The sequence below is a fragment of the Poecilia reticulata genome, linkage group LG12, assembly GCF_000633615.1.
Source record: "Poecilia reticulata strain Guanapo linkage group LG12, Guppy_female_1.0+MT, whole genome shotgun sequence".
In the NCBI taxonomy this organism is placed as follows: Eukaryota; Metazoa; Chordata; class Actinopteri; order Cyprinodontiformes; family Poeciliidae; genus Poecilia; species Poecilia reticulata.
Window position 1 is genome coordinate 3,905,407 of NC_024342.1, and position 13,165 is coordinate 3,918,571.

The 13,165-nt window shown below is 37.1% G+C and overlaps 1 protein-coding gene across 1 annotated transcript; it reads left to right on the forward strand.

Annotated features, from left to right (window-relative positions):
* The first annotated feature begins 856 nt into the window (after positions 1 to 856).
* Positions 857 to 8,585, forward strand: cops4 (COP9 constitutive photomorphogenic homolog subunit 4 (Arabidopsis)). Its single transcript, XM_008423376.2, has 10 exons — positions 857 to 1,034; positions 1,819 to 1,898; positions 2,007 to 2,158; positions 2,646 to 2,749; positions 2,845 to 2,998; positions 3,107 to 3,257; positions 4,242 to 4,412; positions 5,608 to 5,723; positions 5,840 to 5,924; positions 8,103 to 8,585. The coding sequence occupies exons 1-10, from the start codon at positions 961 to 963 to the stop codon at positions 8,234 to 8,236; spliced, it is 1,221 nt and encodes a 406-aa protein (XP_008421598.1). The 5' UTR covers positions 857 to 960; the 3' UTR covers positions 8,237 to 8,585.
* Positions 8,586 to 13,165: the final 4,580 nt, after the last annotated feature.

Here is a 13,165-nt window from a genome sequence, read left to right on the forward strand (position 1 = left end):
ACACTTTGTTTAAAGGTACAGCGCAGTTTTTACTTATAATAGAAACGTAATTAACGTCGTCACAAATCTAAAACACATTTTACAAATATGTAAATTCTAAACAGTGGTGATATTAAGTATGTTTTCTTTATAAATATTTACAATTTATACTTTAAAACCTGTAGAAGTATAAAAAATAGCAGCAAAAAGGACACTCCTAAACATTTATGATGATGTATTGATCAAGCTGCGTGTTTGGTCTTTGCTGGATCACCTCACTTAGTCCTAGCTTTTTTCTTCTTTTGCCTTTTAAAGACAAACTTTCAAATCCACTTAATTATGGTGTGGGGAGGCTTTTAGTTATGATCATTTTTTTGGCTTCCATTGCCCTTTGTTTTTAATTGACTTATCAAGAAACAGCATCATACTCATACACTGTAACTAGAGGGAAAAAAAACTTTTATAGTGGACATTATACTTGTATGTGGACAAATTACAGCTGCACTTGAAGGTGCCATCTCTATTGGTAAGTCATTCTGATATTATCTACTGTTTCATATTGTTGAACAGTATAAGTGGTTTATTTTCATCAAAGAAGCAATATAGAACTGTTACTGGAAAGGATAATTTATTGAGAACGCACCAAAAATATATATTTTTATCTATCTAAACTTCACTTTCCATATATTTAGTTTTATGAAGTTTATTCTAGTGGATTCTGTGCTAGTCAACAATTTTACATCTTGCTAAATAAGTGTTCAAATATCTGCTTTTACTTTACAAATTATTACAGGGATTCTAACGCGATAACAATACACACGACAAATGTACTGTTTATGTCAAAGCGTTCAGCGTGCGCGCTCACGTGACTCGCAGGAGGAAGGCAGCTCGCGCATTTCCAGCCTGCACACTCAAGTACACGCGCAGAGAGGCTAGCAAACCGGGTGTTGTTGACATTTTTTAGCAACACATTTAGCGACAATGGCGGCCGAAGTGAGACAGGAGCTTGCACAGTTGATGAATTCAACCGGATCTCACAAGGACCTTGCTGCCAAGTACGTAGCTATCAGCGGACAATAACATAAGCTGCTAATAAAAATCAGTTCACAACGGAAACGCCGCATTAGTGTTAGCTAGTAGCAATGTAGCTTTATTAGACTTAGCTATGCTAATATCGTTCACTCAGTTATATTAGCCACATAGCAATTCGTTAGACTGAACGCTTCAGTCTGACAGTGTAGCGCAATTTAAGAGTATTTTGTGTTCACGAAGCAAGAGGTTACTCTGGGTTATTCATATATTTTTGCTATGCTTGCTGACTTGCATGGAAGCTAACGTTGCTTTTTAATTTGCAGATAGAAAAAAACAAAACAAAACGAGTTACAATTTGGCTATTTTTCATAATGGGTTTAGGAAGAATGTCAAATGGTCCACAAATATTGCGGATAAAATCCTCTGTAAGTGTATGTTCTTATGAAGACAGGCACATACTGAACAAGATGCATATTAAACATAATTTTCACCTGCTCCTATTTGTAACCAAGAGGAGCAGATGGAGTCTGTAACGATTCTTTTACTCTTCTAAGAGCGAATGACTTAAACTACAAGGACATGTCGGATGTTGAGTTGATCAGAACGAAAAAATAAGAATTTTCTAATTTTGACTTGCAGCAAAATGACCAATTTCAATCACTGACTTGGTGATTAGTATATCCCGTTTTCTTGCTGAACTGTTTGATTCCTCTCATTACCTTAACATTAAACATTTATTTCACATTTTTAAAAAGACTTCCACAAGAAACCTTAATAGTGCCTGTAATCAGTAAAATTTCTCTGCAGATATCGACAGATTTTGGAGAAAGCCATTCAGCTGATGGATGCAGAGCAGCTGGAATCCTTGAAGGCCTTTGTTGAAGCGAGTATGCATTACGGATTTTGTTCTCATTTGGCCTGCCTCATCTATGAGTCTGCTTCTTCGAGCAACTGTGAAATTTTACGCTTGTTTTTTTATTTTTATTTTTTTGCAGTGGTCAACGAGAACGTCAGCCTTGTCATCTCGAGACAGCTGCTGACTGACTTCTGCACGCACTTGCCCAACCTGCCGGACGCCACGGCTAAAGCGGTGTATCACTTCACCTTGGAAAAGATCCAGCCGAGGGTCATCTCTTTTGAGGAACAGGTAGATTTTTTAATGTTTTGCCACAACCTCCATGGAGCTTTTTTAAAACTACAGTATGTAGCTTTAAAAAATAAATAAATAAAAGTTTTTTTTACATGTTTGTTAAAACTGTCACCATGTCGTGACAGTATAAAATGAAACAGATAATCTGTGAAAACATTGAACTTCTCCATCGCCCCTGGTCAAAAACAATCAATCAGAGTCAGGGTGTGTGTCTTAACGCTGTTAATCAACCTTGTGAACAAGCTGAGGAACAACTTACTGTTAAAGGAAAGCCATTTACCCGTCTTCAGCGGTGGCCATGCTAACTAGCTTTTACATTCACGACAAGCTCTGCTGATGGGGAGTGACAGTTTTAACAAATATGTATAAAAGAAAAAAAACAAAGAAGAAGTATTTCTTATAAAAGTTACATTTTGCCCTTGTAAAGTTAAAGAAAATAACTGATTGTATCCTGCATGGCTAAATAATGCTCTTGTGTCTTCAGGTGGCCTCAATCAGACAGCACTTAGCAACTATTTATGAAAAGGAGGGAGACTGGAGAAATGCCGCTCAAGTTTTAGTTGGCATTCCTCTGGAAACCGGGCAAAAGTACGTAGTTTTTTACAGATGAACGTTCAGATCTCCGTAAAAGTTTCACGTATTTGAACGCCTCTTCGCTTCCCCCCCCCGCCCCCCCAATACAGGCAATATAACGTCGACTATAAGTTGGACACGTACCTAAAAATTGCCCGGCTCTACTTAGAAGACGACGACCCCGTGCAGGCGGAGGCCTACATCAACAGAGCCTCGCTGCTTCAGAATGAGTCGTCGAACGAACAGCTGCAGATCCACTATAAGGTGCATGATCTCTTTATAGAAAACAAAGCCTTCCTCCGAGGTGCAAAGTCTCTACGGGGAAGTCTGTCCTCCTGTTGTGCTGCGACTAAAGCTGTTGCTCTTCATTAGGTGTGCTATGCCAGAGTCCTTGATTTCAGGAGGAAGTTCATTGAAGCTGCGCAGAGATATAACGAGTTGTCTTATAAGTCTATCGTCCATGAAAGTGAACGACTGGAGGCGCTGAAACACGCCCTGAACTGCACCATATTGGCCTCCGCAGGTACAGGAAGTCTGACTTTGACTTACATTTTTCAGAAATGATCTCATCAGTTCTTTCCTTACTTGTCACTATATTAGGGATGCATTAATATGAACATTTCGGTCAGTATATTCCATACTACTATTGCTGGCCAATAATCAATATAAACCAATGTTAATAAAAAAACTAAATGTAAACATTTGTTCATTGGTAGTGTACTCGCCACAAATGGTCAATAAAGTTTCTTAGAGGAAAACAAGAGAGAGAAACAGGACTGCTACGTAAACAGACTTCAAAATAAGAGCATGAATACAGGCTTCAATAAACAAAACTTCAACATTCAAACTGAGCTCTATGGTTTATCAGGAAAATTGATTTAGGGGACGCAAAGTATGTTTTCAGAGTTAGCGAAAATGCTAAAGTGCTATATGAAAAATTAGCTCTGCTGCTAGAGCATTAGCAGGTTTGTGTAAGTGGTTTCCTCCACTATGTATACCGTGTCCAATCCCGTAATAAAACAGGGAATGAATATGAGGAGAGGAAATGGAACTGATGTGTAAACAGACTTCAAAGTAAGAGCATGAACACAGGCTTCAATAACTAAAGCTTCAACACAGATTGTCAAGCTTTATTCAAACAGAGCTTACAAAGCGTCCTAGATAGCTTTAGGATTTATTGGGAAATTTTATTTAGGGGAAATTAAGTCTGCTGGATGTTTTCAAAGTTAGGTAAAGTACTATGCAAATAAATTAGCTTTGCTATTATTGCATTAGCATATTAGTAGAAGTGTACACTGCAAATACCACATGACCAACCCCACCACCTTCCCCTTGAGAAACACAAACACAGACGGCAACAAGATGGGAATAATCATTGGTTGTTAATATCGGCCAGTTTAACTTATCGAACCGATGCTGGTATTTTGAAAACTTGCTAACTTTGGCCAATAGTGCTTTTTGTTGTTGTTGTTGTGCTTCCCAACATTCTATTTTTGATCCGTTGCAGGTCAGCAGCGCTCCCGTATGTTGGCCACTCTCTTCAAAGACGAGCGCTGCCAGCAGCTGGCCGCTTACGGCATCCTGGAGAAGATGTACCTGGACCGCATCATCAGAGGGAATCAGCTGCAGGAGTTTGCTGCCATGCTGATGCCCCATCAGAAAGCCACAACGGCAGATGGTAACAACACAGGACTGAGTTTTTTTTACGCAACAGAAACTCATACATTGCTTAATCTGGTTTGTGATTCCTGGTTGTCATGTATTTAGTTATAGTTAGGACACTCCAGTGAGTATGTGGGACCATTTTGCCTGTGACTAACTTTTTTTTTATGAGACCTTAGGTAATTTGGTCCTTAGCGTATTTTAGCAAAGTTTTATTTTATCATTTGCAAACAAAGCTTACCAAACATGAGGAGCTATCATCTTATCCGCAGCAGATACACTTTTTAATAATCTAAGTTTGAACAAAGAGAAGCTCCAGTGTGAATCTGGGCAGAGTGAAGGAACTAATCGTTCTTTCGCTACAGAGTTTTGATTCAGTTCTGATGGTTTGTGATGATAACTGTATTTCTCCTTTTCAGGAAAAATAAGTAAATTTAATATTTCTATATTTCTTTGGGTATGTTATCACTTGTAGTTTCAGTTGTTTTATTTTCAGGGAACTTTAATCCTGGAAAAATATGTATGTTTCAGTGAAAACAAAACATACATCTTCACAGAGTTTGTTTCTTTTTTGGAAAAGTTTAAAGGGACAAACAAAAAAAATTGGAACCAATCCTTTTACAAGAAAATTGTGGATCTGCTGCTTTTAGAGAAATATAGCCATTAGGGATGCACTGATCTGAAAATTTGGGCCGATAACTATATCCAATATTTATCAACAGTATGTATATTTTTCTATGCTTTCAACACCTTGAAAAAACCCCACAGTGCTGATATTTCTTCTGTGCTTCAGGGAAGCACCCACAATCCTCTGCTGCATCACGGTCACTGTCACATGGTCAGGCCCCTCCCCTTCTGGAAACACAATCGGCAACAAGATGTTAATATCATCTCACGTTTATTCCCAAAATCAATACAGATATATATATATATATATATATATTTTTTTTTTTTTTTACCAACATCAGCTGATACCGATTTGAATTATCTACATTTATACTACATTTACATAACAAAATCACTTTTTTTGTAGTTGGTTGTTTTGTCCATCTGAAATGACACATGACTTTGTTCCCTGCAAACATGTTAGAGGTAAAAAGGATTAAAGAACAGTGGAACATTTTCCATATCTGGAGCAATTTTTACCCCAATAAAATGAAAAAAAGTTTTTTGTTTTTTTTTTACTTTACAAACTCTCTCTCTTGTTTCAGGCTCCAGCATTCTGGACAGAGCCGTGATCGAGCACAACCTGCTGTCCGCCAGCAAACTCTACAACAACATCACGTTCGAAGAGCTGGGAGCGCTGCTGGAAATCCCCCCGGCGAAGGTGACGGCTTCATGTTCTCGTGTTCAAACAGGACGTTCGCTCTGTGGCGGATATGCATGTTGTCCTACAGATTCTCTGTTTCACCAGCAATAAGCAAACAACGTCTCTGTGTCTAGGCTGAGAAGATTGCATCTCAGATGATCACTGAGGGACGCATGAACGGCTTCATTGACCAGATAGATGGCATCGTTCACTTTGAAAGTGAGTCTCTGAGATCTGGTTACTGTCTCTTTTAAATTTTTTTATTTTTATTCAAGTGTTAAGTATATTAAGATGCCATGCCGTCAAAGTTGACATGTTAGAAGCAGGAAAATGTCAGGTGTCTGAATGCGCTGTTAGTTGGAGCTCATTGCACGTCAGAAACGTTATCTGGAGTGTCAGGCGAATCTTTTGCTGATCTAGTAAACACTTGGTACCAGGATGCATCATGGGAAAACCGAGGTAAGCACGTGGAGGCAGTCGGATGCTTTGGGCCGGGGTCCACAGGGCAAACTTTGGGATAGCAGGGATCACCAGGGAGACCAAGTATAGCCTTTCATGTAAACAAATCTTCCCCGGCATCCGGAGCCAGTTACCGCGGGATACCGAGCCACGAAACAGAAACTGTTCATGAGTAGTTTAGGGCCGCAACTAAAGATTATTTTAGTGACCGATTATTCGTGGTACTAATTATATGATTTTTATTTTTTTTTTTCATTTAACCACTTAAGCTTATTTTATACAAAATTAGAATTGCGTAAAAAATAGAAATAAACAAGTAATTCAGTGTCTTTTTTAAAGAACAAATTAAACAATTATTTTCCAGAAATACAATAGTGCTGTTTCTTTAGTGAACGTTTGATCACACAGAGAAAACAATAAATCTGCAGCTAAAATAATTCTTCTAACATCAACATGTGGAAAATTCAGCTCTTTCTACTTGATTTAACATTAATACAATCTAGGGCTGATCTGTTAATTTATTTTTGATTATTGATTAATAATTATACTGCAAAAAGTGCTCAATAGGACATTTTATTATTATTATTTTATTTATTTTACAGAATTTAAACCAGGTAAAACTTAAACTGGATTGAGGCATTCTGGGTAGAACATATTTACAGTCAAAGATGTCTGTTTTTTTTTTCTTGAATGCAAAATGTAAATACAGTGATCCCTCGTTTTTTGCGGGGTTGCGTTCCAAAAATAACATGCGATAAGCGAAATCCGCTAAGTGGTTACCTTTAGTTTTTACATTTATTATACAGCATAATTAAATACTCTACATTGAAACCAAAGAACAAAACCTATTTTCAGATCAGCAGATGTGCGTGTGCATCAATCGGACCTTAATGTCGTGTCATGAAAGCGTCTCCTCCAACCTGCCCCGCAAGATCCACAGCTGTATCTACGGCAGAGCCATGGATCTCGTCAACCGAGCCTCCGGTCAGGTGTTGCGCTGCCTCTGGCCACAGTTTTTTTCCAGCAGGCATTCAAAGTTTTCAGCTTTCATCTCCTGAATGGCCAGTCTGTATTACTTATATTTAAATACCGTAACGTTATTGGTACACAGGTAGAGAAGGAGCTCGGAGACTGTTTAGCCAATCAGGACGCAGAACACAATGCACTGTGAAAAAAACTGCACAAAAAAATTTGCGAAGCAGCGAGACCGCGAAAGGTGAACTGCGATATAGCGAGGGATCACTGTACAAATATACATTTTTGAACAATTTTGGTTTATTTACTGCTGTGTGTTCTTTGTTCAACTGACCTTTTTTTTGTCTGTTTACTTTAGTTAATGATTAAAGTAGTTGACAATTATTTCAATAATCGATTCACAGCCACGATTAATCGTTTCTCACAGCCACGATTAATCGTTTCAGCCCTAGAATATGAAGATTGCAACAAGAAGTTTAAGATGCTGAATTGGCCTCCAGCTTCTATACATGTCAGGAATCCTCTGCATTTCCACAATCAAAACTGAAACTGATCATTAATCGACCTGCTTATGAAATAAGCAAGGCTGCAAATAACAGCTTGAAAAACTATTTTGAATTCATGGTCATCCAACGCGGGTGATGCAACCTCATTAATTAATTTATTTATTTATTAGTCCCCAAAGAGGGATATTGGCATGTCAGTTCAGTCTGTCCAACAACAACATAAAACATGGGCAGCTGTGGCAACATAATTGTGTAAGTTTGTTTTTTTTTCATTCCACTTTGTCTGCAGCAATAACTTTTTAGTTGCCTCCACACAGAGCAAAATGGACGATTTTGCACTAGCAAAATTGTTACTAGCGTCTGTGTCCAGAAGGGGGCAGCCTCGTTAACCTGGATTCCTCAGCAGCGTCACACAGCCTGCATGTCTTCATCTGGTTGTTTTCTGTGTCTCTGGCAGCCCGGGAACCCCTTCCCACCTGGGACAAACAGATCCAGTCTCTGTGTTTTCAAGTCAACAACCTGCTAGAAAAGATTCGCCAGGCAGCTCCAGAGTGGGCGGCCCAGGCTATGGAAACCCAGATGACCCAGTGAACATCAGTACGCCTCCCCCGCCCCCTTCCCTACTTCTGTCTTCCTGCTCAAACAATATCATCTCTGAAGCCACAGTTATTAAAACACCCGAGAAGAACTTCATATTGTTTGTATTTTTGTTTTTTTATTATGAATACTGTTTAAATAGCAGCAATCCTCCAGCTGTGGAGGAAGTCAGTGAATGTACTTTCAAGAGCGACTAATAATTAGCATGTTAACAATCTGGCGTCATAAGTTAGCATGTAATAAGGTTGACAACGTGCCGTGTAAGTGGTTGGTGAATAATGGTATACTTGTTGGTACAAAGCTGTATTTTCAGTGAAGAGAAATAAATCTAAAGTTAAAGTAACCCGTTGAGCTAAATTACTGTCGTCTTTTTCTCTTTCTCTTAGCAACAGTAAATCTCCATTTGGAGTCATTTTTGGCTTATAGCCTCTTATCTGCATGTTTAAATACAATAAATGAGGCCTAAAATGATCAACAAAGGTTTTTAAGAGTAACAATGAACTTAAAGTAATTAGTTTTTAAAGTTGTAAAAAAAAAAACATTCAAAAATAAACTTGATGGATCATCGGTAGATGTGAACAGCTCTATGAAAGCAGGAGTTTGGCTCGTGACTCATCATCCAGGGATCTTCAAAGAACCATGGACTTTGATGCTGTGGGCAGGAAGCATCTCCAGTTGCAGACAATCTCGCAGTGAATCTGATGAGGCCTCTGACGACTTGCTGTACGACAGTGTCATGACTTTCACGGCATGCTAACAGCTGCTGCGTCCAATAAGCCTCTGGAGCTCGGGGTCATAATTCAATAGAGCTTTTGGCATGCTAATACAGTGCTAATATAAAAACCAATACCTTGTTGCCACAGATACACAAAACAGGCGGTTGGAAATTATTATAGATTCATAATTATTCAGATTCAAATGCATATATAGACTTCCTTTAATGTTAGGTTTGCAAGTAGCAAAGGCATTTTGTTTTGTTGCATTAAGAAGCTTCTGTCAGAATTCTGACTAGTTTACCTTTCCTTCAGCAATGGCAGACTTATTTAAAATGTAATTTCTATAGTTTTAAGCACAGGTCATGTATGTCAATTATACTAAGGTAAACAACTTTTATTCATTTTAATACCAGCTGTATGTTTTGGGATTGTTGTCAACAGCGGTGTCTCCATTGATTGAGCATTTAATTATGGAGTTTGACAATTAGAAAATAAATTCCCTTAAACACGCCAATAAAAAAAAAAAAACTTTTTAATGAAAAGTTTTAGTGCTAGGATGATGTGTTTTTCTGGACATATTGAAATTGGTTTATTTCGCAAAACTGTAATGGAAACACTGTACCGTATGAGTCATATGATAAACAACCGGATGTAGCCATAGGCGCAAACCACGAAGAAGAAGACGACAGGAAGTAGTTGAAGTGTGACGGCGCGGCATGTTTTTAATGACTTATTGCGTGAACAAACTTATTCACTTGTGGTTTTAATTGCGTTTGTTGTCTAATGGAAACACTGCAAATGAGAAATTGCGTTTTTTCTACATTAGCGGATTACTGACAACATTTTTGCTCACATTTGTATGGAAAATGCAGGTATGTCTCAAAGTTTCCACTATCTAGTTCAGTGTTTCTCAACCTTTTTTGGGCCAGCGCCCCCCCAGCATTTATCCAGGTCCCTCACCGCCCCCACCAAAGAATTTGTAGGCTACTTTGAACTGACTATTATTTTATTAATAATATTACTATCAGTATTGTAGATGTTTAGATTTTTATACTTGTTTCTGTATTTATCATCAAAAATAATTTCCCAGAGAACAAAAAAGTCATGGGAATAGAAATTATTTTCACAGGCGTCTGAAAAATGCAATGAACATTCAACTTAAAATWGGTAGGCCTAACAGCAGCCAATCAGAGTGGAAAAAATATTCTTATTCTTTGCCATTTTCTAGTTGTTAAATATTCCACAAAATGACCAGATAAAAGATGTACAACATGCCAGTTTAAACTTTGATCTATTTGCAAAACGACTGAACTGCAACATTAAAACATGATAGAACTGTAACTACATTAATCATAGCTCTTCTTCTCTTCAGTGTTAGTTTCTGGTGGTGCAGCTCTGTGCTGCCTTCAGGAGAATGGGACATCAGAGCATCATCCATAAAATTTCACCCACATGGCATTTATTGTGCAAACCAGAGCTTTCAGTGGAAAAACAAAAGTTCAAAGTCCTTTTAATGCCATACAAAGATGAGACAGAAACATGGATTATGTCTTTATATAGACCTATTGATTATAGATTAATAGTTTTAATGGAAAGAAATTACAAAGAACAAATCTGGTTCTTAATCAAATCCTAATGAGTCAAATTGAAAGTGTCATGGAGTCATCAGCCTCATGACATTAACACTGATATGAAAAATAATATTGAAGAAATAAATATATCAAATCTAATAAAAACAAATAAGTGATCAGTCCTTTACTGTTATGGTCTGTAAGATATATTTATTCTCAGTACTAAATATGGTCTCAACAAACCCATGACATTTCAACAATATCATTTTACCTTTTATGTGGAAATAGTGTCTGTTTATTCTTGCCATACAGTCCTCTGTATTAATTATTGCTTGAAAGGTCTTGTCATACCAGTTTATTCCTCTGTATTTACTTTTAGTTTCTTAGTTTATTCTTGCATTTTGTTCTTCATTCATTTCCATTTAGTTTCATTTCATTAGTATTATCCTCTCTTGGTTTATTGCTATGTCCACTTTAGTTTCTTTCCTGTTGCTAGATTTATTTTATCATTTWTTGACCATCAGTAATCTTCACTCATCACCTGCTGCGCCGCCTAATCGTCATGTGTTTCACATCATATGCTGATTTTTCACTGTTCAGCGTCGGATTTTCTGTTTTTATGCCATAATTCACATCTAGTTAGTCGCTGCGTTTTATGTCCCGCTTCTCCTGTTTCAACAATGTGCGCGTCGATTTTTTTTTTTTTTAACCCCCTAAGGTGCAGGGCGGTCGGGAAGCGCATCGATGGGGAAAAGGCAGACTGACATAAACCTTTTAAAACAACGGAAACAATTTCGGTATTCTGATTATTGAAATTTAAAAGTGCTGTGTTGTTCTACCACCCCCGTTTCATACCGGACCATTTACAGCACCGGTGTTAACGCTATAAAATGAACGCTCTCTATCACGGCCGTGCAGAGACCACTAAAGGGGCAGGTGCTCAACAACAAAAAAAGGGCTCATCTAACCGCATTCTAGGACAGAATATTAACAGCCTCTCAGCTTTCAGAGTTTAATAAACAACGATAAATTACAAAATTGTGACATATACAATAAAAGCTAATGAACATCTCCATATAGAGCATAACACTATGACTATGTAAGATATTTTATTAGTAATTTCTTTCTGCAGGTCTATTTTGTTATAGGAAAGTATTTCAATATTCAAACCCACAATTTAGCAAGATATGTAAATCAGAGCTGGACCACCAGACATATTTTGTCTTTACAGAATTACACTATTAAAAATATAAACAACGGCACAATGCAACCTTTTAGTGGACTGTAATCTATAAAAGAGCTGCCTGTTTGCTGCACTTGCAGTGGAGATGAAGATGGTCCATTCAGAAAAGCAGAGCTGTATGTGGAACTGCAGAAAAACAAAAAAAACAAAAGCAAAAATCGAATCGTTAATGCCACCATGAGAAAAGCCTGCTGAGTTTTGCTTAAAAAAAACTTTTTAAAAAATTTAAATCACACATTTTTGACTCATGAAGTTAACTTTTTTTGCAAAACAAACTTATTTGCGCTTGTCATAAATATTTTCTTGCTCTTCTAAGTTTTTGTTTGTGACTCAAAGTTTTGCTTGTGATTCTCACATGACGTCTTGAGCAGGGCCTAAAATCAAAACAAAAGATTCCTGATGTGTGCAAATAAATGTTTATGTTTGGTAAAAATTTGTTATTTAATAATAAAAAAAAGTCTTTTAAACAAAACTTTTTTTAAAGAAATCATTACAATTCCAAAAGTTTTGATTACAATTTTATTTTATTTTATTTTATTTTATTTTGCCGACCTCTAAACGCCCCCTGGGGTCAGTACCGTCCACGTTGAGAACCGCTAATCTAGTTGAAGCATTTAGAAGCAGTCTTCTGTTTTAACCGCCCACCTTGTGCAATGCACTATATGATCGTCACTGCAAGGATTTTACTGATCACACAATGACTTCTAGTAATTTATGGAGCTTTTTTTTTTATTATTGGGAGTTTATCAGTCATAAATGAGTAAAGAACACAGAAGATATTTGTCATGTTGCTCATTAAATTTCCACAGACAGTTATCAGACTTCTAAAAGATAATTTAGCATTACAAATCAGCTGTTTTTCCATGACTCTGCTTTGACCTAGATCGCAGAGTCAGAGCTCTTATGGTGCCTTTTTCCATTGGATGGCATACCCTTCATAAAGTAAGTAATATATTGGTAGTCGTGTTTATTACCACATTTCAGCAACAAGGCAGTTCTTAACACCATGAAGACATTATGTAACAAGCAATAAATCTTGCAAACGCTTTTTTACAGAGGGTCATGTAGATGTGGGTAATTTTTCTCATTTGCCTGGTAGTTATTTAAAAGAAGAAGAAAAATTGTATGAAAGATCTTCCATGGTGCTGGCTTTACAATAAACTATTCAGTATTACGCTGTGGTATTGAGGCAATTATAGAAAGAAAATAAACAAAATAGAAAAAGTAAACAGGGAAGAGTAAATTTCTACCAAAAATTAGGTTTATCTCAGAAATTTCTAATAATTTTTTTTAAATCCTTGTTTTTTATAAAAAGTTGTGGAGTTTTTCTGGCGGAAATATACTCCTTATTGTTCTACCTACAATTGTCGGTCATACAGGAATAATGGATATA